The sequence below is a fragment of the Oncorhynchus gorbuscha genome, linkage group LG15, assembly GCF_021184085.1.
Source record: "Oncorhynchus gorbuscha isolate QuinsamMale2020 ecotype Even-year linkage group LG15, OgorEven_v1.0, whole genome shotgun sequence".
Lineage (NCBI taxonomy): Eukaryota > Metazoa > Chordata > Actinopteri > Salmoniformes > Salmonidae > Oncorhynchus > Oncorhynchus gorbuscha.
The window spans coordinates 61,419,384-61,446,685 of record NC_060187.1 but is presented as its reverse complement, the minus strand read 5'-3'; the positions used below and the strand labels follow the sequence as shown (position 1 = coordinate 61,446,685).

At 44.4% G+C, this 27,302-nt stretch overlaps 1 protein-coding gene across 1 annotated transcript; it reads left to right on the top strand.

Annotated features, from left to right (window-relative positions):
* Window positions 1-9,831: 9,831 nt before the first annotated feature.
* Window positions 9,832-27,064, top strand: LOC123997646 (26S proteasome regulatory subunit 6B-like). The gene is made up of 10 exons (XM_046302094.1): window positions 9,832-9,928; window positions 10,710-10,808; window positions 13,564-13,750; window positions 15,543-15,689; window positions 15,846-16,049; window positions 16,203-16,370; window positions 23,149-23,225; window positions 23,490-23,658; window positions 26,342-26,397; window positions 26,606-27,064. The coding sequence occupies exons 1-10, from the start codon at window positions 9,893-9,895 to the stop codon at window positions 26,717-26,719; spliced, it is 1,257 nt and encodes a 418-aa protein (XP_046158050.1). The 5' UTR covers window positions 9,832-9,892; the 3' UTR covers window positions 26,720-27,064.
* The last annotated feature ends 238 nt before the right edge of the window (window positions 27,065-27,302 follow it).

Genomic DNA, 27,302 nt, shown 5'->3' with positions numbered 1-27,302 from the left:
AGCTTGAGTGCACGTTGTATTTCGTGGGTGATTGTACCTGTCTCTGTGTTAGTCACCAGATAGGCTGTAATTAGTTTCACTCGTTTGTTGTTTTTGTATTTTCAGTTGTTTAATGTACAGCATTTTCTTCATTAAAAAGTCATGAGTAACCTACACGCTGCATTTCGGTCTGACTCTCTACAAACAACAGACTAAGTTCGTTACAGAATCACCCACCACCATTCACAGACCGAGCAGCGTGTGAACTGCACGTTATGGACGGCAGAAGCAGGGATTATAAGAAATCGACAGGTGGGCGGCTGACCCAGAGCGAGTGCAGGAGCCCGCCTGGGATTCCCTACAGCAATGCGAAGAGGGCTATACACGTATGGAATCGAAAAGGAAACGGGGACGCGGTTGGAAACCGGAAAGTCACCCCAAAAAAATTATTGGGGGGGGGGCTTAGGGAGAGTATGGCTGAGTCAGGAGATAAACCTGAGCCAACTCTCCTTGTTCATCGTGAGGAGTCAAGGAGGAGACCTGAACCAGAGGCAGTGTTAGAGGTGAGCGAAGCAGAGACTGTGAAGGAGTTAATGGGGAAAGTGGAGTGGAGAGTAATGAGGGAGTTGCTAGCTTGGTGCTATAGATATAATATTCATCCGACGGATCGTGTCGGGGATTTAATAGCACCTGAGTTAGCGCTCTATACTCAACCTGAGGTGCGTGTTAGTCAGCTGGTGAAGTTGGTGCCAGCCTCACGCACCAGGCCTCCTGTGCACATCCCTAGCCTTGCACGTCCTGTGCCTACACTGCTCTCAAGATCTCCAGTACGTCTTCACGGTCTAGCCCATCCTGTGCCACCTCCACACACCAGTCCTCCGGTAGCAGCTCCCCGCACCAGGCTTCCTGTGCGTGTCCTCGCGCCAGTACCACCAGTTCCAGCACCACGCACCAGGCCTCCAGTGCGCCTCGCCTGTTCAGCACAGCCAGTGCTTTTCTCCCCACCTGTGCTATCGGAGTCTCCAGCCTGTTTAGCACAGCCAGAGCCTTTCTCCTCTCTTGCGCTGCCGGAGTCTCCTGTCTGTCCAGCGCCACCAGTGCTCCCAGTCGGCCCAGCGCGTCCAGTGCGCCTCGCATGTTTAGCGCAGCCAGAGCTTTTCTCCTCTCCTGCGCTGTTGGAGTCTCCCGCCTGTTCAGCACAGCCAGAGCCTTTCTCCTCTCCTGCGTTGCCGGAGTCTCCTGTCTGCCCAGCGCCGCCAGTCGGCCCAGCGTCACCAGTCTGCCAGGATCCACCAGAAGTGCCAGTCTGCCAGGATCCGACAGAAGTGCCAGTCTGCCAAGATCTTCTAGATCGGCCAGACAACCTGAATCATCCAGGTCCACCAGCCAGCCAGGATTTACCGGAGCCTACTACCTGCCTGAGCTTCCTCTCAGTACTGAGCTTCCTTTCAGTACTAGGCTTCCTCTCTGTACTGGGCTCCCTCTCTGTACTGAGCTTCCTCTCAGTACTAGGCTTCCTCTCTGTACTGGGCTCCCTCTCAGTACCGGGCTTCCCCTCAGTACCGGGCTGCTTCGGTCCCGGGCTGCTCCTCTGTCCCGGGCTGCCCCTCTGTCCTGAGATGCCCCTCTGTCCTGAGCTGCCCTGCTGTCCTGAGATGCCCCTCTATCCTGAGCTGCCCCTCTGTCCTGAGCTGCCCCTCTGTCCCGAGCTGTTCCTCTGTCCCGAGCTGCCCCTCTGTCCCGAGCTGCCCCTCTGTCCCGAGCTGCCCCTCTGTCCCGAGCTGCCCCTCTGTCCCGAGCTGCCCCTCTGTCCCGAGCTGCCCCTCGGTCCCGAGCTGCCCCTCAGTTATGTGGGGATCAGGGTGAGGACTATTAGGCCATGGTCGGTGGAGAAGGTGGATTATCCTAGGACGCGAAGGGGAGGAACTAGGACATTTATGGAGTGGGGTCCACGTCCCGAGCCAGAACCGCCACCATGGACAGACGCCCACCCGGACCCTCCCTATGCTCTTGAGGTGCGTCCCGGAGTCCGCACCTTAGGGGGGGGGGGGGTTCTGTCACGCCTTGGTCATTGTATCTTGTGTTTTTGTTATATGTTTGGGTAGGCCAGGGTGTGACATGGGTTTATATGTTGTATTGGGGTTTGTATTAATTGGGAGTGTGTATTAGTAGGGGTGTGTCTAGTTAGGCTTGGCTGCCTGAGGCGATTCCTAATTGGAGTCAGCTGATTCTAGTTGTCTCGGATTGGGAACCGTATTTAGGTAGCTTGAGTGCGCGTTGTATTTCGTGGGTGATTGTACCTGTCTCTGTGTTAGTCACCAGATAGGCTGTAATTAGTTTCACTCGTTTGTTGTTTTTGTATTTTCAGTTATTTCATGTACAGCATTTTCTTCATTAAAAAGTCATGAGTAACCTACACGCTGCATTTCGGTCTGACTCTCTACAAACAACAGACGAAGTTTGTTACATTTAGTAATTACTATCTTGTCTCATCGCTACAACTCCCTTACTGGCTGGGGAGAGACGAAGGTTGAAAGTCATGCATCCTCCGATACACAACCCAACCAAGCCGCACTGCTTCTTAACACAGCACGCATCAAACCCGGAAGCCAGCCGCACCAATGTGTCCGAGGAAACACCGTCACCTGGCACCCTTGGTTTAGCACGCACTGTGCCCTGCCCGCCACAGGAGTCGCTAGTGCGCGATGAGACAAGGACATCCCTACTGGCCAAACCCTCCCTAACCCGGACGACGCTAGGTCAATTGTGCGTCGCCCCATGGACCCAGAGTCTCTGGTGGCACAGCTGGAGCTGCAGTACAGCGTCCTTACCCACTGTGCCACCCAGGAGGCCACGGCTTGAATTTCTGACAAAATAATATTATTAATGTATACAATATATTTGTTTATTAGACCTTCCAACATATAACACAATATTGAGATACTAAAAAATGTGTATGCAACATTTTCTCAACTGTCATCCCCAGTGTTTTTTGCTTTATAGGTATGCTCTGCTAGTCCTAAATCCAGACATAATCCACACATATGTGATTGTTATACCTGGTCTACGTTGTGGGGGAACAAACTTATGTTTTTCTGGAAGGGTGAGCTTTCATAAATGGGGTCAAAATAAATATGCTAGAAGCGATAGGAACAAGGATGTATTTCCCAGAAACTAATAGTGTATATCATTGGTAACTCACGTTATCATGGTTCAATGATAGGTGTTCCATTCTGTGGACTGAGAATAAATACTACTTTGCACAACACACACATTTATATTATGTACTGTATATGTATGTGTTGTTTTCTCGAGTGTACGAAAATTATTCTAATGATTGAAGTGTATGTACCTAGTATGTTGTACTAGTATATACATTAAGCTGACTTAAAACATATTTATGAGTTAGTTCATTAAGAAGCTGAATATAAAAAGTGTTTTGACGGGGGTAGGCAGATATCCAGACATACTGTATGCATGATAGTGCAAACCTTAGTTTCAAACGATCCCTACAGAGACACCCCCCCCACCCCACCCCTTTTGTTTTTGAAACACACACACCTCCTGGCGGGGCACAGGCACACCCGCGCACCCGCACATGGCTTTTCCGTAAGTCTTTTTCTTCGTGACAGACCGGGGTGAGAGTGAAAACGAGAGCTTCCCGTTCATTAAGGGGTGAGATACAATTTTAAAACCATTTTATTTAATTCACAATATTTAGTACATACAGTTTAAAACACGTTATAACTAAACCTTTTTACTATTCCTTTCTTACAGATAAAGGGGCTGGTTAGCCCTGACTATTATCCGTTTCCAATTCACAATCGCAAAGACGCTCCATCAAAACTCCATAAATTTTCACTCCATGGGTAGATAATCCGTCCGGCATGTAAATCCTGGGTATGCCCACAGCATTAATTAATAAACTGGGTAGAAAATGAATCTGTTTAAGTCATAAGTAAAGGCCTTTCATTAAGAGGCTGTCATGATTGACTGTGACACATATTTAACACGTATTGCTTGTTACAGAAGACTACTGTTGTACATTGAATATCCACTAGCAGATTTTTGTAGCATGCATCTCCACTATATATGTCATGTTACTGTGGTCTTTTTAAAAGTCAATAAACGTGTGTAAAGTGTACACTTTTGTTTCACTGTAGATTTGTTTAAGCCCACCTAGAAACACCTGATTTATCCCACAGCATTTATCCATAGGCTGGAGCCACCTGGAAGCTCGGTGCATGTACATATAAAGAGAACTAAATAGGAAACTCAACAGTGTGTTAGGCCGAGAAACATTATTTAGATGGCTGTTAGCCCACCTAGAAACACCTGATTTATCCCACAGCATTTATCCATAGGCTGGAGCCACCTGGAAGCTCGGTGCATGTACATATAAAGAGAACTAAATAGGAAACTCAACAGTGTGTTAGGCCGAGAAACATTAATTAGATGGCTGTTTTATTGTTGTTGAAAGCATGAAATATACACAATGTGAAGGGACCTTGTTTCTAACACACACACACACCACACACACACACACACACACACACACACACACACACACACACACACACACACACACACACACACACACACACACACACACACACACACACACACACACACACACACACACACACACACACACACACACACACACACAACCCTAAGGGCAATAAAGTAGGGGGTGTGGGGGCCATACTCTTTGAAATGTTCAAACACAGACCCTCCCAGTTCAAATAGGTCCCTATACATCAATCATCATGACTACTTCAATTGAATAGATACAATATATACATAATTTCAGAAACCCTCTAAGGCGTGAGAACAGGAACAGGATGTCGCGACCAGATGCCCAAATATGGAACAGGAACAGGATGTCCTGACCGGATGCCCAGATATGGGCATGCACACGTCATCCTGACATAGGGTCATAAATCATACGTTTGACGTGTGCCGTCTACTTTATTCTCTCTCATGACAGAATTAAAAAGCAATTTTGGACTGACTAATAATGTAGACATTTTCAAATACATGCAATTTAAAAGTCTTCTATACCGACATTTCAAACTTAAATATTTTGGACATCAGAACAATGTTGAGGGATTCATATAATAGGTAAGATATACAAAACCTTTTTTAAATTATTTTTTTAACCTTTATTTAACTAGGCAAGTCAGTTAAGAGCTAATTCTTATTTTCAATGACGGCCTAGGAACAGTGGGTTAACTGCCTGTTCAGGGGCAGAACGACAGATTTGCACTCGGGAATTTGAACTTGCAATGTTTCGGTTACTAGTCCAACCACTAGGCTACCCTGCCGCAGAAAGCCTATATAACTGACAATCTTTTAGAAAAAATATGAAATATTGGAACTAAGACCTAAAAATAACTGATATTGGCACAAGATGGAGGGAGTGTTGGAACATAATAAACAAATTACAGTTAACAAAAACGTACCCTTAATCCAGGATAAAGTAATGTAAATAATTTATTATACATGACAACAACAAAAAATCCCTAAATCCATAGCGTCATGATGTAAGTGTAAAACTAACTGCGACTTGTGGGGGTGCTATAAAGTCCAAAAGTTAAGGGCGAAATTAGAAAGTTGGCTGTCAGAAGGTTTACAATATAAATGTACTTTTAATACGTCTATGCGCATATTTCTAGACATGGTATATGACGGTGCGCTGAGATACCCAATGGGTTGGGCTGTACTTTTCTCGTCAATAATTTTGAAAAAAAGTTTGCTTAAAAACTGTAAATAAAATAAAATGCATTATTTTTTCAATATGAAAAAAAATATGGGCTACGGAGAGAAATAGAATACTGCAATTTGAGGTCATATGGTATAGAGTCTTACAAGCACTGGAAATTGAAGCAGTGGGAACATGTGGGTCTGAGCATGTGTGACATCATTGATGTTTGTGTGTGTTTGTCTGTTGTCTTTTTTATGGTTTATGTGTTTGAAAAATAAAACAAGTATCTTCATAACATTAAGTTCTTAACAGTCATAACAGTTGAAAAAGCATGACATTTTATTTTTACCTCAGTTGTCATCTTCCTCTTTTTGTCTCAATTCTGCACCCCTTACCCTTAGGCCTGGACTGTGATCCAGCTTATCTAGGTGAGTGTTATGATGTGTTCTGGTTTGTCTGCTCTACTACGCATAGATCCACCCGATTGTGACGATAGAGGGGGCCACCAACATCCACCAAGTAAGAACGTGGTGCAACTCTCTGTAGGCACGTGCCCAGCCTCCAAAGTCCTGTGTGGTCTCCCGGCAGCGGTTTCATCCTTATCGTGTCACCCACCTCTAGCTCTGGTAGGTCTCAAGCAGTCTTGTCGTAGAAACACGTAGCGAGCTGCTTTCTGTGACGCAGTTCGTCCGTGACACCAACAATGACGCAGGGCTCAAGTAGCTTGTTAGCTACGGGGATGGCAGGCTTCATATGCCGGGACAGAAGACGTAGTGCTGGGCTGCTGTCCATGTTTTTGGTGGGTGTGTTCCTCCACTGTACGATCGCTTTCCATGGGTTGTTGCTGTCACGCAAGGCCCTGCCTGACAGGTTTTTTGCAATCTTGACAGCTGACTCTGCCTTGCCATTTGCTTTTGGGTGTCTTGATGAGGAGGTCACGTGGTCAAACTCCCATTCTGAGACCAAACGCTTGAACTGTGCAGTGAATTGTGGGCCATTGTCCGTGATGACCTTGTCAGGCTGACCTTGCCTTGCAAACTGCGCCTTGCAGCGCTTTATGACCATCTCTGCAGACAAGTCAGGGAGCAGTTAATTTTCCCAAAAGTCAGAGTTGTGATCAACAATGAGAAGATAGTCATTTTGTCTGTGGCTGAATAAGTCCATGCTGACGATTTGCCAGGCCCTTGTGGGCAGTTCGTGTGACATCATGGTTTCTTTTTGCTATTCATGATCATGCTCGTTGCATGTGGTACAGCTGCTGACAAAGTCTTTAATTTCGGCTTGCATGTTTGGCCAGTATAATCTTTCACGTGCCTGGCGGTAGCATGCGTCACCTCCAATGTGACTGGAGTGTATGTGGGTAAGCATCTCTGGACGTAGTGATTTGGGAATAATGACCTTCTGACCTCTGAACAAGATACCCTTTTGCACGCTGATCTCATCTCAAATGGTCCAGTATTCTCTCACTGTGAAAGGTGTCCCCTCTTCCAGGTATGGCCAACCTGCCAGAGCCATGGACTTCAGTGACTGTAGGTGTTTGTCCTTGTCAGTGTGTTGCCTGATCTGGGCTAGGTGGTGATCTGTGACGTTTAAGTAGTCTGCCTGATTGATCTGTTGTAGCGAACAGATGGCATGCCACTGATAGGCAGTGCCTCTGCCTGTACATTGTGCTGTTGCCCTGCTCAGTGTGTCGCTGATGTACATCTCTGGTCCTGGCTTGTAGATGACCTTCAGGCTGTAGTTTTGCAGAGTCAAGAGCATGCTTTGATGCCCCTTGGGCGCGTTGTGCAGAGGTTTACTGAATATAGTAATGAGTGGTTTGTGGTCAGTTTCAGCTGTGACCAGTTCTCGACCATATAATAGTGATGGAAGCGCTGGCAGGAGAATACGATGCTGAGGCACTCTTTCTCAATTTGTGCATAATTTTGTTCGTGGGAGTGAGCGCTCTCAGGGCAAATGCAACGGGCTGGTCTTCGTGCACAAGGCAGCATCCAAGTCCCCTTTGGCTGGAGTCGCTTTGGATTGTGACAGGCTTTGTGACGTCATAGTAGCGCAACACTGGCATGGATGAAGTCAGAGATTTCATCTCCTGCATTGCGGCCTTGTGTTTGAGTAACCAGTGCCATGGTGTGTCTTTGTCCAGCACCCGGTGCAGAGGCTCCCAGACTGCTGATAGGTGTGGCATGAACTTTGCAAGATAGTTTGCAAAGCCGATGAGACATCAGATGGGTTTGGCATGTCGAGGATCACTCTGACTTTTCTGGGTCTGGCTTTAGCGGGTGGAGCGTGTGGAGACGGTTGGCTTCATCCTGTGGGGAAATTGAGGCCGAAAGGCCAAGAGGAGAAGCCAAGCTTTGGCTTTGTTGACGAAGAAGCACTATATTACTCTGTGCTCTGTGTAATCCCTTATTCCCCAACCCTGACTGTCTGACCATTACTCCCCAACTGGCTGACTGTATCAAAACATACAATTTTTATCAGTAAGATGTGGTCTTTTGATATAGTTGATGACAATAATTATTATTTTATTTTTAATACAGTCTGTATTTTTAATACCTATCTTGTTGTCGATACACATCAAATATGAATATTTGCCAATGGTTGACATTGTACTTTATTTATTGATTGCATGTTTGGATTTCTGTGACTTTAAATGTTAATACAATTAATTTGTGACTTTACAAGTTTCCTACCCAATCTTTATTTGTATTATTATTATTATTGTTAATATTACTATTATTTATAATAGAATACATTGGACAGGAACCCATGAAGGAACATTTTATGTTTGTGCTTTTCGAATAACCAATTTGACTGGGTTCATGCAAGTGAATGATTGAGCTTGCCTGGGAGGAATCCTCACTATCAGTATAATGCAGCTCGGCAGTACGCCTAGAACATTGTTTTGATAACCAAAAGGGATGTTTCAGTTTCAAGGTCTCAGCTTAGAGAGAATAAGCCTTGTGAGGTATTGGTCAGTCACATGCATAAACCAAAAGTTAATGATGAATTAATCATGAGTAATGTAAATCATACAAATATAACTTGTCTCTGTAAGCAAGTATATAAGCAAACTCATGGGACTGCCCCGACAGAGTTCCTGGCAGACTTGTTGCATTAAGTTTGTTGGAACCTCTCAAGCTTGCTGATAATAAGTAATTCTTTAAAATAGCCTCAGTGTCCCCTGTGTTAAATTTCCACAACACACCTTAAATCCCTACATTCCGAGAAGGTTCTTTAAGGAACCTTTTTAAAAGGTTCCTCAGGGAAAAGGTTCCACTGGTGTTGCAATCTGATGAACCCCTAAAGGTGCCTCCAGGAACCTTTTCATTTTAGAGCCCTCAAACCCATCTCTGGACCTCGTAGGGTAATAGTTTAGTACCGCTGTTTAGAGTATACTGTTTGCGCAATACATTTTGATAACTAAAAGACTAATTCAGGGCCTTTCCGACTGTAGGAAATGCGATTTAAAACAATCCACATCTTATTTATTTCAAAGAAGCTAATGACCCTCTGTGGCCAAATCATGCTTTCTGGTGTAGTAGCCTATTTAGAAGTATTTTATTTGTTTCTGTATAGACAGGAGTAGGCTAATTAGGCTATATAATTTTGGCAATTTTAATTTAATTGCCTTTATGGGAAGCTTAGCCTATGGGGGACAGTGATCCATCGAAAACAACTGAATGTCGTTGTGATAGATTTGGTATAAATCATTTTTTTCCATCTGTGGACAGATTTAATACAAGACAAAAATGAAAAGCAATGCAACAGAGGAAAGGTGCAAACAGACTATGCAGCAGCAGTAGAGTCATACAGCCTATTATAGCTTCCAGCTAACTGTCAGGAAATACACAAACCTCACCTAACCTATTGAACGTCACTGTCAACATAATTTGCCAAACTGTTCTGTACATAAAACTAGGATTCTGCTAAAGAGAGCGTGAGCAGTCATTCACCTGCTGTCCATCACATCTATCATTACTATTCATCTTATTCATAGTGATGTGAGGGTGTTTGCTTACTATAATGTTTAGAAAACAAATTACTCCGAAGAACACAAATCATTGTATTTGTGGAGCAATCTCTCAATTCATTTGCATTTGTTGATAATGCTTGTCCACAGAAACTTCATTACCCATGAATCCCACAAATGTCGCTTGGGTCCTCACGTAGAACGTCAGTACGTCGCATGATAGGGAATTTAACATGGAGGACATTGGAGTAACTGTTGAAAAAATTCAGGTATGATTCATTTTGACTGTGTACATTTTTACCGTTGTTTTTGGTTATACAAAACTGTAAAAAGTACAGACAACTTAAAACGTACTATCTTTAATTTAATGTGTTCTCTGAAAACATTTAATTCGTCCGTCATCCAACTAAACGTGCCAATTCATTCACAGCACTGAAATGCTCTGTCATGTAAGCTAACATGCTATCTCAACTGGCAGGCTAGGCAACTTTAGCCAGTTAGCTAAACGTTTGTATTTTGGTGTAGCTACGTTAGCTGACATCTGCCTTGGCTAATAATTAATAATAAGGCATTTAGAAAAGGCTAACGTTAACATTACAATAGGCTCTGTCATATCCAATCTAATGTACCGCGCTAGCTATTTAACTACTTCGCTAGTTCTACATTCGGTTGTTATCTGATTTGTTAACTTAGCTAACTAACCTTAGCTGCCGGCCGTTGACTTGTGTTATTTTGTTTGTTGTAGCTTCAAGCGTACCAATACTACACTCACAACATGAATAGCTAACGTTACCTACCGCGGCAACATACTTATCCTTTACGGAACAGCACTGAAACAATTGTGTGGATTGAAATATCTTCCAATCCGTTCCTCTCACTTTTTCTATTGGTCATCTTTCACCCATCATTAGGCAAGTAAATTAACAAGCTAGCTAACACCACAAACAGTTAGCTAGTAGTTAACATTTGCTACAGCGTTTTCACATGTTTGGGGTTATGCTTACAACGTCGAATTTGTGTAAATGCTTTTGTTGTCTTATGTCTACACAGGACGAAGTGCCTGTCATGCTGAACTCACGACCCCAGACGGGGCTTTCTTTCTTGGCCCCAGAACCAGAAGATCTTGAAGACCTTTACAGCAGATATAAGGTCTGTACTGGGAACAGCTTCTGTCTATGCTTGACTGTTGAGGTCTATTTATGTCAGCACAACAAGAAAAGCACTTGACATCATACAGGCCCTTTCTGTGATTTCTTCAAACACAGTAAAGATGTTAACTATTTCAGTGCCTAGAGAAAGTATTCACACCCCTTTACTTTTTCCACATTTTGTTTTTACAGCCTGAATTTAAAATGTATTAAATATAACTTCTACACCCAATACCCCGTTATGTCAGTGTAATTATATTTTGAGTTTTTTAAACAAATTAATAAAAAATGAAAAGCTGAAATGTATTGAGTCATGTATTCAACCCCTATGTTATGGCAAGCCTAAATAAGTTTTGAAGTAAAAATGTGCTTAAGTTAAATAAGTTGCATGGACTCTCACTCTGCAATAATGGTGTTTATCAGGAATTCTGAATGACAACCTCATCTCTGTACCTCACACACAAGCATCCTGTTTGCAACAAGGCATTGAAGTAATACTGCAAAAATGTGACAAATCAATTACCTTATTCCTGAAAACAAATGTATGTTTAGGGGAAATACAACACATTACCACTCTGTATTTTCAAGTATAATGATGGCTGCATCATGTTATGGGTATGCTTGTAATCGTGAAGGACTGGGGAGTTTTTCAGGATAAAAAATACATGGAATGAAGCTAAACACAGGCAAACTCCTAGAGGAAACATGGTTCAATCTATTTTCCACTAGATACTGGGAGATTAATTCACCTTTCAGCAGGACAATAACCTAAAACACAAGGCCAAATCTACACTGGAGTTGCTTACCAAGAAGACGGTGAATGTTCCTGAGTGTCCAAGTTACAGTTTTGACTTAAATATATGGCAAGACCTGAAACGGTTGTCTAGCAATGATTTGACAGAGCTTGAAGAATAAAAAAGAAATAAAAAATGGCAAATGTTGCACAATCTAGGTGTGGAAAGCTTTTAGAGACTAACACAGAAAGACTGACAGCTGTAATTGAGAAAAAACATTTAATCCATTTTGAATTCAGACAAAATGTGGAATAAGTCTAAGGATATGAATACTTTCTGAAAGCACTAATTCAATCAAATGTATTTATAAAGCCCTTTTTACATAGGCAGATGTCACAAAGTGCTATACAGAAACCCAGTCTAAAACCCCAAACAGCAAGCAATGCAGATGTAGAAGTACAGTGGCTCAGAAAAACACCATAGAAAGGCAGGAACCTAGGAAGAAACCTAGAGGAACCATGCTCTGAGGGGTGGCCAGCCCTCTTCTGGCTGTGCCTGGTGGAGATTGTAACAGTACATGGCCAAGATGTTCAAACGTTCATAGATGACCAGCAGGGTCAAATAATAATCACAGTGGTTGTACAGGGTGCAACATGTCAGCACCTCAGGAGTAAATGTCAATTGGCATTTCATAGCCGATCATTCAGAGTTTGAGACAGACAGGTGCGGTAGAGAGAGAGTTGAAAACAGCACGTCCGGTGAACAGGTCAGGGTTCCATAGGCGGAACAGTTGAAACTGGAGCAGCAGCACGACCAGGTGGACTGGGGACAGCAAGGAGTCCTGAGGCATGGACCTAGGGCTCAAGTCAGAGAGAGAGAGAGCGCATACATACTCAATTCACACAGGACACTGGATAAGACGGGAGAAATACTGCAGATATACGGACTGGCCCCCGACACAAACTATTGCAGCATAAATACTGGAGACTAAGACAGGACGGGTCGGGAGACACTGTGGCCCCGTCCGACGATACCCCCGGACAGGGCCAACCAGGAAGGATATAACCCCACCCACTTTCCCAAAGCACAGCCCCCACACCACTAGAGAGATCTTCAAACCACCAACTTACTATCCTGAGACAAGGACGAGTATAGTCCACAAAGATCTCCCTCACGGCACGAACCTCGAGGGGTCGCCGACCCAGACACGAAGATCACGTTAGTGACTCAAGTGACGCACCCCTCCTAGGGACGGCATGGAAGAGCACCAGTAAGCCAGTGCCTCAGCCCCCGTAATAGGGTTTAAGGCAGTTTATACAATTTTTAAAAATGTACAATACATTCACAGATTTCACAACACACTGTGTGCCTGCAGGCCCCTACTCCACTATATCTACAGTACTAAATCCATGTGTATTGTATCGTGTGTGTATGCATGTGCCTATGCCAATGGTTGTTGCTTCACAGTCCCTGCTGTTCCATAAGATGTTTTTAAAATCTAAGTTTACTGCTTGCGTCAGTTACTTGATGTGGAATAGAGTTTCGTGTAGTCATGGCTCTATGTAGTACTGTGTGCCTCCCATAGTCTGTTCTGAGTCAGACTACACTCAATCACAGGACCTACTGAAGAGATGAGTCTTCAATAAAGACTTAAAGGTTGAGACCAAGTCTGCGTTTCTCACATGGCTAAGCAGACCATTCCATAAAAATTGAGCTCTATAGGAGAAATCCCTGCCTCCAGCTCTTATTTGCTTAGAAATTCTAGGGACAATAAGGAGGCCTGCATCTTGTGACCATAGCGTACCTGTAGGTATGTACGGTAGGACCAAATCGGAAAGATAGGTAGGAGCACCCAATGTATTGCTTTGTAAGTTAGTAAAACCTTGAAATCAGCCCTTGCCTTAACAGGAAGCCAGTGTAGAGGCTAGCACTGGACTAATATGATTTTAAAAATTGGTTCACCATGATTCAACAAACATACATTCTCCATGACACTTCCCACCCTCTCCTTTACTATTGTAGAAGCTGCAGCAGGAGCTAGAGTTTCTGGAGGTGCAGGAGGAGTATATCAAAGATGAACAGAAGAACCTGAAGAAGGAGTTCCTCCACGCCCAGGAGGAGGTGAAGAGGATACAGAGTATCCCCCTGGTCATCGGCCAGTTCCTGGAGGCTGTGGACCAAAACACAGCCATCGTGGGCTCCACCACAGGTACAGTATTTTTACTCTTGTCTGACCTCACATAGATTGTGTAGGTAAGCCTCTGGTTGTTGCCTCCAGAGACTGGAGACTTGAGTCCGAGTCGATATATCGGTCCGATTATTGGCCCTTTTATTGGCACTTTTCTAGTCTATCGGCCCTTCTCTATCGGTTTTGCTGATAGTCCCGCTGCATAGCAATACTGCTGCTATGCCAGCCGCCATTCACTGCCTGAGCCACGAGCACTGCACAATGCTGATGAATGTCTAACTGGGAAAATCAGCAGCAGCAGCGGCAAGCTTGCTCATCCTCTAACAGAAAGGTGCAGTATTGAGAAACAGATTAATTGACACGGTGACCAAAATTGCAGATGCGCTTCCCTGAGACGGTTGTCTGGCAGTTTGTGCAGAAATTCTTCAGTTGTGTAAACCCACGGTTTCATCAGCTATCCGGGTGGCTGGTCTCAGACAATCACGCAGGTGATGAAGCTGGATGTGGAGGTCCTAGGCTGGCATGGTTACACGGGGTCTGAGTTTGTGACGCCGGTTGGACGTACTGCCAAATTCTCAAAAATAGCATTCAAGGTGGCTTATTGTAGAGATATTAACATTAAATTATCTGGAAACAGCTCTTGTGGACATTCCTGCTGTCAGCATGCCAATTTCCCCCTCCCTCAATTTGAGACAGCTGTATAATCAGATTATTGATATTCCACACCAGTCAGGTTTGATCTTGACAAAAGATAAATGCTCACTAACAGGGATGTAAACAAATTTGTGCATACTTTTGAGAGAAATAACTTTTTGTGCATATGGAACATTTCTGGGGTCTTTTATTTCAGCTGATGATACGTGGGACCAACAGTGTATTTATCATAGTAGCAGTAAACAGCAGCAAGTGATATGAGAGATGTGAAAGGGAGCGGAGTTACAGCCTCGCTCTATCCAAATGTAGCAGTAGAATCACGTTATAACCCACCCATTTTTTGACAGATAGCTAGAATAGCCAATTGAGTTGTTTCAAATTTCGTCCTGAGTTCTTTGGAGAGAATACTTTTCTCCCGATCCCAGAAAATAACAACTTCTAGGTTCGTAAACATCAGTGATCACAAATCATGTTTTCTTAGTCCCATTTGCATGAAATATGTTATTTTATTTTATCAAACTAACAGTAGTGCCTATATGATGTCATTCCATACAGGCGTGGTACTTTCATGCGAATGCTGTTGATCAGTTGGCTAATATACTCTTAAGTCCAAAATTAAGTGCAAACAAAGTGTCATCTTTAGCGTCAAAGACTCTACTGACCAGCCAAAACAAGCTCAAAAACTCAATGCATGCACACACTCCTATTGAATATGGATTCACCTGTATTGTGAGTATGCCTATGACATCTTCATTTACCATTCAAATATAATTACCATTATGTTATTTAGTTTGGTTAAAAACAAGGTTGAATTTATTAGTCGGTTTTAAAATTGATGCATTATTGCATACATGGCTGTCTGGGAAATTTTATGATATTGTATATCTGCCTAAAATATTGGTATTTGACCCCTAAAAAAATCCATATTGTTTATTCTCTAATAGCCACACCCATAAGCACCCATATTTTGCACAGTAACACCAATGCCTCATTCTTACTGTAATGCTAAATATGTGGCTCTAATATTCACTAATGACATTTCCCCCTCTTTCCCTGTGCCACCCTCTTTCTCTGCTTCTCTCTGTCCACCCCCTTTTCTGTCTCTGTCCACCCCCTTTTCTTTCTCTGTCTCTGTCACCCCCTTTTCTCCTTGACTCAGGCTCAAACTACTATGTGCGTATCCTAAGCACCATCGACAGAGAGCTGCTGAAGCCCAATGCGTCAGTGGCCCTGCACAAGCACAGCAATGCCCTGGTGGATGTGCTCCCCCCAGAGGCTGACAGCAGCATCATGATGCTCACATCAGGTACACATGCACACTGTTCTACCCCCTGGTATACATATCCCTTTGTAATATATATTGCACAGTCATGAGTGGAACAAACAAGCATTCATGCGTGCTTACATACATTACATGCATAGTCCACTCATTGATACCATTTTCCTGTATCTCTCCGTGCAGACCAAAAGCCGGATGTGATGTATGCTGACATTGGAGGGATGGATATCCAGAAGCAGGAAGTGAGGGAAGCAGTGGAGCTTCCACTCACACACTTTGAGCTTTACAAACAGATTGGCATTGACCCGCCCAGGGGAGTTCTGATGTATGGGCCTCCTGGCTGTGGGAAGACCATGCTAGCCAAGGCTGTGGCTCACCACACAACAGGTAGGCCATTCACCATGTTCACCATTATCTATAGGATGCACAGGTGATTAGACAATCATTTTTTTGTTAGCAAAAAATTGTCATGTTACCATATCAGTATTTGGTTATTGACCAATGCATTTGATTTGATATCTTGGTCTCTCTCTCTCTCAGCGGCGTTCATCCGCGTGGTAGGCTCCGAGTTTGTGCAGAAGTACCTGGGCGAGGGCCCCCGCATGGTGCGTGACGTCTTCCGGCTGGCCAAGGAAAACGCACCCGCCATCATCTTCATCGATGAGATCGATGCCATCGCTACCAAGCGTTTTGATGCACAGACTGGAGGTATGAGCCATTGTGTACCTTTTAAAATCAGCTGCACAGAATAAGCTATGGAATGAACTGGTCATTGGCTAATCACTAGCATTGCACATAGCAACCAAATCCAGTAAGACAAGCAAAATATAGCAGATTTACAGATTGGCATTCCTGATATCAAATGTCTCTACCTGTGATCTTCAGGGTTCTCACAAGGTGCTTAAAGTACTTGAATTTGGTACTCTGAAATTCAAGTACTGGAAAACATTGAAAATCTGACATTTTGTCAAGTTGGTACTTGAAAAGCACTTGGAATTAAAATGAGAGTAGAGGGCCTCCCGAGTGTCACAACCGTCTGTGATCGGGAATCCCATAGGGTTGCTCACAATTGGCCCAGCGTTGCCCGAGTTAGGGGAGGGTTTGACGGTGGGGGGGTTTACTTTTCTCATCGCGCTCTAGCGACTCTTGGTGGCGGGCCGGGCTCCTGCAGGCTGACCTCAGACGGTGTATCCTGTGACGCGTTGGTGTGGCTGGCTTCTGGGTTAAGTGGGCTGGTGTTAAGAAGCGCAGTTTGGCGGGTTATGTTTCAGAGGATGCATGACTCAACCTTCGCCTCCCGAGCCTTTTGGGGAGTTGCAGCGATGAGACCAGATCGAAATTGGGGAGAAAAGGGGGGTTAAAAAATATATATTTAATTGATAGAACAGATAATGATCAAATGTGTTTATCAAATCAAATTTTATTTGTCACATACACATGGTTAGCAGATGTTAATGCGAGTGTAGCGAAATGTTTGGGCTTCTAGTTCCAACAATGCAGTAATAACCAACGAGTAATCTAACCTAACAATTTCACAACAACTACCTTATACACACAAGTGTAAAGGGATGAAGAATATGTACATAAAGATATATGAATGAGTGATGGAACGGCATAGGCAAGATGCAGTAGATGGGATCGAGTACAGTATATACATATGAGATGAGTAATGTAGGGTATGTAAGCATTATATTAAGTGGCATTGTTTAAAGTGGCTAGTGATACATTTTTTTTTTTTACATACATGTTGGCAGCAGCCACTCAATGTTAGTGGTGGCTGTTTAACAGTCTGATGGCCTTGAGATAGAAGCTGTTTTATCAGTCTCTCGGTCCCTGCTTTGATGCACCTGTACTGACCTCGCCTTCTGGATGATAGCGGGGTGAACAGGCAGTGGCTCGGGTGGTTGTTGTCCTTGATGATCTACAATGTGATTTTCTGGATTTTTTCCCCCTAATTTTGTCTGTCATAGTTGAAGTGTATGTATGATGAAAATTACAGGCCTCTCTAATCTTTTCAAGTGGGAGAACTTGCACAATTGGTGGCTGACTAAATATATTTTTTCCCCACTGTATGTATTCCTCTTGTCCAGATGTGTTAGGGCAGTGTGATTGCGATTGCGTCGTCTGTGGACCTATTGGGGCGGTAAGCATATTGGAGTGGGTCTAGGGTGTCAGGTAGGGTGGAGGTGATATGGTCCTTGACTAGTCTCTCAAAGCACTTCATGATGATGGAAGTGAGTGATACGGGACGGTAGTCATTTAGCTCAGTTACCTTAGCTTTCTTTGGTACAGGAACAATGGTGGCCCTCTTGAAGCATGTGGGAACAGCAGACTGGGATAAGGATTGATTGAATATGTCCGTAAACACACCAGCCAGCTGGTCTGCGCATGCTCTGAGGATGCGGCTGGGGATGCCGTCTGGGCCTGCAGCCTTGCGAGGGTTAACACGTTTAAATGTTTTACTCACGTTGGCTGCAGTGAAGGAGAGTCCGCAGGTGTTTGCTAGCGGGCTGTGTCAGTGGCACTGTATTGTCGTCAAGGCGAGCAAAGAAGTTGTTTAGTCTGTCGGGGAGCAAGACATCCTGGTCCGTGACGGGGCTGGTTTTCTTTTTGTAATCCGTGATTGACCCTGCCACATACCTCTTGTGATTTAGCCGTTGAATTGCGACTCTACTTTGTCTCTATACTGATGCTTAGCTTGTTTGATTGCCTTGCAGAGGGAATAGCTACACTGTTTGTATTTGGTCATGTTTCCGGTCACCTTACCCTGGTTAAAAGCAGTGGTTCGCACTTTAAGTTTTGCGCAAATGCTGCCATCAATCCACGGTTAGTGGTTTTGGAATGTTTTATTAGTTGCTGTGGGTACGACATCGCCAATGCACTTGCTAATCACCTTGCTCACCGAATCAGCGTATTCGTCAATGTCGTTGTTTGACGCAATGCGGAACATATCCCAATCCACGTGATCGAAGCAATCTTGAAGCGTGGAATCAGATTGGTCGGACCAGCGTTGACAGACCAGAGCGTGAGAGCTTCCTGTTTTAGTCTCTGTTTATAGGCTGGGAGCAACAAAATTGAGTCGTGGACAGCTTTTTCAAAAGGAGGGCGGGGGAGGGCCTTATATGCGTCGCGGAAGTTAGAATAACAATGATCCAGGGTTTTACCAGCCTTGGTAGCACAATCGATATGCTGATAGAATTTAGGGAGTCTTGTTTTCAGATTAGCCTTGTTAAAATCCCCAGCTACAATGAATGCAGCCTCGGGATATGTGGTTTCCAGTTTACATAGTCAAATAAAGTTAGTTCAGGGCCATCGATGTGTTTGCTTGGGGGGGAATATATGCGGCTGTGATTATAATCGAAGATAATTCACTTGGTAGATAATGTGGTCGACATTTGATTGTGAGGAATTCCAAGTCAGGTGAACAGAAGGACTTGATTTCCTGTATGTTGTTATGATCACACACCACGTCTCGTTAATCATAAGGCATACCCCCCCACCCCTCTTCTTACCAGAAAGATGCTTGTTTCTGTCGGCGCAAAGCGTGAAGAAACCAGGTGGCTGTACCGATTCCGATAGCGTGTCTCGAGTGAGCTATGTTTCTGTGAATCAAAGAACGTAAGTCTTTTATGTCTCTCTGAAATGCTACCCTTGCTCGAATTTCATCAACCTTGTTGTCAAGAGACTGGACATTGACGAGTAGTATGCTCGGGAGCGGTGCGCGATGTGCCTGTCTCCAGAGCCTGACCAGAAGACCGCTTCGTCTGCCCCTTTTACGGCGTTGTTGTTTTGGTTCGCCGGCTGGGATCCGATCCATTGTCCTGGGTGGTGGGCAAAACAGAGGATCCTCTTCGGGAAAGTCGTATTCCTGGTCGTAATGATGATGAGTTGACATTGCTCTTATATCCAGTAGTTCATCCCGACTGTATGTAATAAAACTTAAGATTGCCTGGGGTACGTACCAATGTAAGAAATAACATGTAGAAAACAAAATACTGCATAGTTTCCTAGGAACGCGAAGTGAGGCGGCCATCTCTGTCGGCGCCGGAAGTTGGATATGAAAAATATAATAATGTATTGGTCTTGCAAATGAATTTCCAGACAGACTACAGAGTTGTATTTCCTCACATGTTTCACGCTGTGGTTGTCAGGGGAGCTTGCTCATTCCCATCCACACTGCCACTCATCCAGTTAGGTACAGAACTGACTGATTAGGCGCCGCCAAACATCACTTCGATGGCTAGAATGCCGGGAAAATGTTGATTCAAGCCGGCCTTTTGTGCATATGGAACATTTCTGGGATCTTTTATTTCAGCTCATGAAACATGGGACCAACACTTTACATGTTGCGTTTTATATATTTTTTCAATATAATTCACCCACCTTTTTTTACCACTACATCACTGGACCCAACCAACTGACACCATGTAAGGTGCAAAAAATGTGTCAGACTTTGACATTGCGAGCACGGGTAAATCGGACCTGAAGAGCCACATAAAGGGGGAAAGACAAGTGGCAGCTGTGCTCCTGCTGTTCTGGTGGCCGGTTACTTATCGTTTTCTTCTGACACAGCCCACCCGACCGGAGACCCTAAAGCTGCCAGTCAGAAGCAAGACTCTTTTTCGTAGCTATTAACTAGTAGATTCCCAAAGGCCCAATAAAAAAAGTCATTAAGCTGGAAGTTGGTAGTAATGCAAATAGGAAATGTGTGTTCACCAGTATTCATCTCCCAAAACTCTGCTCATCGGTAGTCAAATGACAAAATCATCAGTACTGACTTGCGTATCTTGTGAAACAATGCGTTATTGAGTAGAACTTGTAAGGTAGTGATGAATACTACGGTTGTTTTTAGGTTGTGGTGATATACTGCCATCTGGTGGCAACTAGAAACAATTGAGTAGTATGAAATACTACGAATTGATTGTCCTTAAAAATAAACATTAGTGCTTGGAAAAATATTTAAGTCATTGAATTTGACTTGCCACTGTCTGTACGAACCCTGGATCTTATCATGCCAACACACATTTGAGCGGTTTAAATTGCAGTATTTCAATCAAACAATGTTCAAATCGGCCTCTCTAAGCAGGTGAAACATGTTTCTGTAAAGGCCCCCTAGTTGCTGTGAGTGTTAGCTAGGCTATGGTTTAACCTTGGCCCAGATGGAGACGCAAGGACACAACAGACCCATGGTCTGTCAGCTTATCAAGTTGAGCAATGGGGAAATAAATAACCTTCATATTTTTGTGTGGCCAAGTGATTTGTTTTGACTGCCACCACCATAGAGTTAGATAGGGTTTGTAAAGACAGGGTAGTTGCAGATAACTTCAGGTTAGAGTTGGGAATTGTTCTGAAAGAGCTGCAAAACCTGGACCTGTACAAATCAGCTAGGCTTGACAATCTGGACCCTCTATTTCTGAAACTATCTGCCGCCATTGTCGCAACCCCTATTACCAGCCTGTTCAACCTCTCTTTCATATCGTCTGAGATCCCCAAGGATTGGAAAGCTGCCGCAGTCATCCCCCTCTTCAAAGGGGGAGACACCCTGGACCCAAACTGTTATAGACCTATATCCATCCTGCCCTGCCTATCTAAGGTCTTCGAAAGCCAAGTCAACAAACAGGTCACTGACCATCTCGAATCCCACCGTACCTTCTCCGCTGTGCAATCTGGTTTCCGAGCTGGTCACGGGTGCACCTCAGCTACACTCAAGGTACTAAACGATATCATAACCGCCATCGATAAAAGACAGTACTGTGCAGCCGTCTTCATCGACCTTGCCAAGGCTTTCGACTCTGTCAATCACCATATTCTTATCGGCAGACTCAATAGCCTCGGTTTCTCGGATGACTGCCTTGCCTGGTTCACCAATTACTTTGCAGACAGAGTTCAGTGTGTCAAATCGGAGGGCATGCTGTCCGGTCCTCTGGCAGTCTCTATGGGGGTGCCACAGGGTTCAATTCTCGGGCCGACTTCTTTTCTCTGTATATATCAATGATGTTGCTCTTGCTGCGGGCGATTCCCTGATCCACCTCTACGCAGACGACACCATTCTATATACTTTTGGCCCGTCATTGGACACTGTGCTATCTAACCTCCAAACGAGCTTCAATGCCATACAGCACTCCTTCCGTGGCCTCCAACTGCTCTTAAACGCGAGTAAAACCAAATGCATGCTTTTCAACCGATCGCTGCCTGCACCCGCATGCCCGACTAGCATCACCACCCTGGATGGTTCCGACCTTGAATATGTGGACATCTATAAGTACCTAGGTGTCTGGCTAGACTGCAAACTCTCCTTCCAGACTCACATCAAACATCTCCAATCGAAAATCAAATCAAGAGTCGGCTTTCTATTCCGCAATAAAGCCTCCTTAACTCACGCCGCCAAGCTTACCCTAGTAAAACTGACTATCCTACCGATCCTCGACTTCGGCGATGTCATCTACAAAATTGCTTCCAACACTCTACTCAGCAAACTGGATGCAGTCTATCACAGTGCCATCCGTTTTGTCACTAAAGCACCTTATACCACCCACCACTGCGACTTGTATGCTCTAGTCGGCTGGCCCTCACTACATATTCGTCGCCAGACCCACTGGCTCCAGGTCTTCAACAAGTCCATGCTAGGTAAAGCTTCGCCTTATCTCAGTTCACTGGTCACGATGGCAACGCCCATCCGTAGCACGCGCTCCAGCAGGTGTATCTCACTGATCATCCCTAAAGCCAACACCTCATTTGGCCGCCTTTCGTTCCAGTACTCTGCTGCCTGTGACTGGAACGAACTGCAAAAATCACTGAAGTTGGAGACTTTTATCTCCCTCACCAACTTCAAACATCAGCTATCCGAGCAGCTAACCGATCGCTGCAGCTGTACATAGTCTATTGGTAAATAGCCCACCTATTTTCACCTACCTCATTCCCATACTGTTTTTATACTGTTTTTTTATTTATTTACTTTTCTGCTCTTTTGCACACCAATATCTCTACCTGTACATGACCATCTGATCATTTATCACTCCAGTGTTAATCTGCAAAATTGTATTATTCGCCTACCTCCTCATGCCTTTTGCACACATTGTATATAGACTGCCCATTTTTTTCTACTGTGTTATTGACTTGTTAATTGTTTATTCCATGTGTAACTCTGTGTTGTCTGTTCACACTGCTATGCTTTATTTTGGCCAGGTCGCAGTTGCAAATGAGAACTTGTTCTCAACTAGCCTACCTGGTTAAATAAAGGTGAAAAAAAAAAAGGATTTTACCTTCAAAACAGAACAACCTGTAAAGATGTCGGTAAATGTCATCATTGTTTAAAGCATCCAGGCAAACAGATTCACAGAGATCTACAATAGAGACACACTTGGTTGTGGCCTTATTATCTTGAGTGGGATTGATTATTAGGACTGAAAACAAGACCAAGCAGTTAATGGTGTGGTTGAACCCTGACATTGATAATCCCTCATTGTATTCTCTCCTTCACAAACAGCGGACAGGGAGGTGCAGAGGATTCTGTTGGAGCTTCTCAACCAAATGGACGGCTTTGACCAGACCGTCAACGTCAAGGTGAGCAAAGTGTGAGAGCGCTATGGGCTTTGCCTCTGTGACATACTGTCTCTAGGGCTTATTGTTTGTTGTAGTCTGATTTAATGCAGCTAACCCGTAACCTTGTGTGTCACATTGAGAATATGTAAAAAAAGAAATGTAGTCACTCTTAAGCTAAACCTATACAGTGAGTGATGTACTACTATGGGACTTCAAGCCTCTGGTTAAGCCTTTGTCATATGACTTCCTGCCTCTGTCTGATCCACCTGTATGATCTGTTGTCAGGTGATCATGGCCACTAACAGGGCCGACACCCTGGACCCCGCCCTCCTGCGCCCAGGCCGTCTGGACAGAAAGATTGAGTTTCCCCTACCTGACCGCCGGCAGAAACGCCTGGTCTTCTCCACCATCACCAGCAAGATGAACCTCTCGGAGGAGGTGGACCTGGAGGACTGTATCCTTATTATGACCTACCTACAATAGTCTCTCATGACGTGTGTGTGTGTGTTAATGGGTGCAGGTGTGCATTGTATTAACTTTCTATCAATGTGTCAAGGAAAACCTAGCGGCATCATGCAATATTTTCCTTCTCAGATCAAGGCACAGGAGCACAAATCCTTTTCTGTGTCCGGTTCATTGTGTGCTGTAAGTTTTCATTAAATATTTACCTCCTTGAATACAGCTCTGATCTGGAACAATATTCTCAATTAAAGGTCAAATGAACCATGACTTTTAGTACTCTACCTGAATGCCTTCTTTGTATAGTCTAATGCACTTTCCCATAACGTCCCTTGGTTGCTAAGTAACCGAAAGAACACTACATTGTTCAGTGTCGTATCAAATCAAATCAAATTTATTTATATAGCCCTTCGTACATCAGCTGATATCTCAAAGTGCTGTACAGAAACCCAGCCTAAAACCCCAAACAGCAAACAATGCAGGTGTAAAAGCACGGTGGCTAGGAAAAACTCCCTAGAAAGGCCAAAACCTAGGAAGAAACCTAGAGAGGAACCGGGCTATGTGGGGTGGCCAGTCCTCTTCTGGCTGTGCCGGGTAGAGATTATAACAGAACATGACCAAGATGTTCAAATGTTCATAAATGACCAGCATGGTCAAATAATAATAAGGCAGAACAGTTGAAACTGGAGCAGCAGCACAGTCAGGTGGACTGGGGACAGCAAGGAGCCATCATGTCAGGTAGTCCTGGGGCACGGTCCTAGGGCTCAGGTCAGTTGAAACTGGAGCAGGAGCATGGCCAGGTGGACTGGGGACAGCAAGGAGTCCTCATGTCAGGTAGTCCTGGGACATGGTCCTAGGGCCCAGGCCAGTTGAAACTGGAGCAGCAGCATGGCCAGGTGGACTGGGGACAGCAAGGAGTCATCATGTCAGGTAGTCCTGGGGCATGGTCCTAGGGCTCAGGTCCTCCGAGAGAGAGAAAGAAAGAGAGGAGAGAATTAGAGAACGCACACTTAGATTCACACAGGACACCTGAATAGGACAGGAGAAGTACTCCAGATAAACAAACTGACCCTAGCCCCCGACACATAAACTACTGCAGCATAAATACTGGAGGCTGAGACAGGAGGGGTCAGGAGACACTGTGGCCCCATCCGAGGACACCCCGGACAGGGCCAAACAGGAAGGATATAACCCCACCCACTTTGCCAAAGCACAGCCCCCACACCACTAGAGGGAAATCTTCAACCACCAACTTACCATCCTGAGACAAGGCCGAGTATAGCCCACAAAGATCTCCGACACGGTACAACCCAAGGGGGGTAACCCAGACAGGCCGACCACAACAGTGAATCAACCCACCCAGGTGACGCACCCCCCCAGGGACGGCACGAGAGAGCCCCAGCAAGCCAGTGACTCAGCCCCGTAACAGGGTTAGAGGCAAAGAATCCCAGTGAAAAGAGGGGAACCGGCCAGGCAGAGACAGCAAGGGCGGTTCGTTGCTCCAGAGCCTTTCCGTTCACCTTCCCACTCCTGGGCCAGACTACACTCAATCATATGACCCACTGAAGAGATGAGTCTTCAGTAAAGACTTAAAGGTTGAGACAGAGTTTGCGTCTCTGACATGGGTAGGCAGACCGTTCCATAAAAATGGAGCTCTATAGGAGAAAGCCCTGCCTCTAGCTGTTTGCTTAGAAATTCTAGGGACAATTAGGAGGCCTGCGTCTTGTGACCGTAGCGTACGTGTAGGTATGTACGGCAGGACCAAATCAGAGAGGTAGGTAGGAGCAAGCCCATGTAATGCTTTGTAGGTTAGCAGTAAAACCTTGAAATCAGCCCTTGCTTTGACAGGAAGCCAGTGTAGAGAGGCTAGCACTGGAGTAATATGATCAAATTTTTTGGTTCTAGTCAGGATTCTAGCAGCCGTATTTAGCACTAACTGAAGTTTATTTAGTGCTTTATCCGGGTAGCCGGAAAATAGAGCATTGCAGTAGTCTAACCTAGAAGTGACAAAAGCATGGATTAATTTTTCTGCATCATTTTTGGACAGAAAGTTTCTGATTTTTGCAATGTTACGTAGATGGAAAAAAGCTGTCCTCGAAATGGTCTTGATATGTTCTTCAAAAGAGAGATCAGGGTCCAGAGTAACGCCGAGGTCCTTCACAGTTTTATTTGAGACGACTGTACAACCATTAAGATTAATTGTCAGATTCAACAGAAGATCTCTTTGTTTCTTGGGACCTAGAACAAGCATCTCTGTTTTGTCTGAGTTTAATAGTAGAAGGTTTGCAGCCATCCACTTCCTTATGTCTGAAACACATGCTTCTAGCGAGGGCAATTTTGGGGCTTCACCATGTTTCATTGAAATGTACAGCTGTGTGTCATCTGCATAGCAGTGAAAGTTTACATTATGTTTTCGAATAACATCCCCAAGAGGTTAAATATATAGTGAAAACAATAGTGGTCCTAAAACAGAACCTTGAGGAACACCGAAATGTACAGTTGATTTGTCAGAGGACAAACCATTCACAGAGACAAACTGATATCTTTCCGACAGATAAGACCTAAACCAGGCCAGAACATGTCCGTGTAGACCAATTTGGGTTTCCAATCTCTCCAAAAGAATGTGGTGATCGATGAGTATGAGTTTGTATTTGCGGTTGTCCTTAACCAGTGTGTAGATGTGGCCAGACCAGACAAGATCTCCGGAGCAGACATCAACTCTATCTGCCAGGAGGTGAGTGGCACCCTGTACTGTTGGGAAGAATTCTTCCATGGGGGGTCAACCTACTCCAAAAGACCCAATGTCAAAGAGTAGCAAGTTATTGCGTTCACTAACTCTTGTTCCAAAGATAAATATCCTCTGTTACTTCACCTGTTGTCGGTGTGAGAAGTGGAAACGCTCTGATAAATGTGCTTATAATTCTTTCATTCCTCTCACTCAGGCTGGCATGCTGGCTGTCCGTGAAAATAGGTACATCGTCCTGGCCAAGGACTTTGAGAAGGCCTACAAGACTGTTATCAAGAAGGATGAGCAGGAGCATGAGTTCTACAAGTAGAAAGTAACCCCACCCCCACTTCTCCATTAAAAAAAAAGAAAAAGGCATTTAGACACATTTTGTGATTTGTGTGTGTTTGTACTACCTTGTCCGTTTGTGGTTTCACAGACTCTAACATTGATCTTGGACTGAATTTTGCTTAATTTACTAAAGGGCCATTGTCAACTCAGGGGCTGTGATTCCAAACTTGAACACACGCATAGTGAATGGAGGGTCTTTTTATCTGCTCTGCAGGTTCTTAAGTATGACTGTAGCTAGTATAATGACATAGAGTTTGTACCTGTAATGTACTCACTGATAAAACAGTACTCTAAAAATAAGTTTTCCATAAAAATTTAAGAAAAGTATGCATAGTCTGTCTTTATTTTTCACACGGACAGAAATATATTGGTTTAAAGTCTAATGATGTGACAAGACACACATTCTAACATGCCCAGGGTCACCTGCAGTGGTAGCCATACATTTGATAGATAAACTGACTGTTGGTCATAGATCCTCTACTCTCGCTTGGCGTTCCGTTCCTAATCAGTCTAGACAGGCAGGCACCACTGATGCGGGGTCCTCCGTAAGAGGGGACATGGTG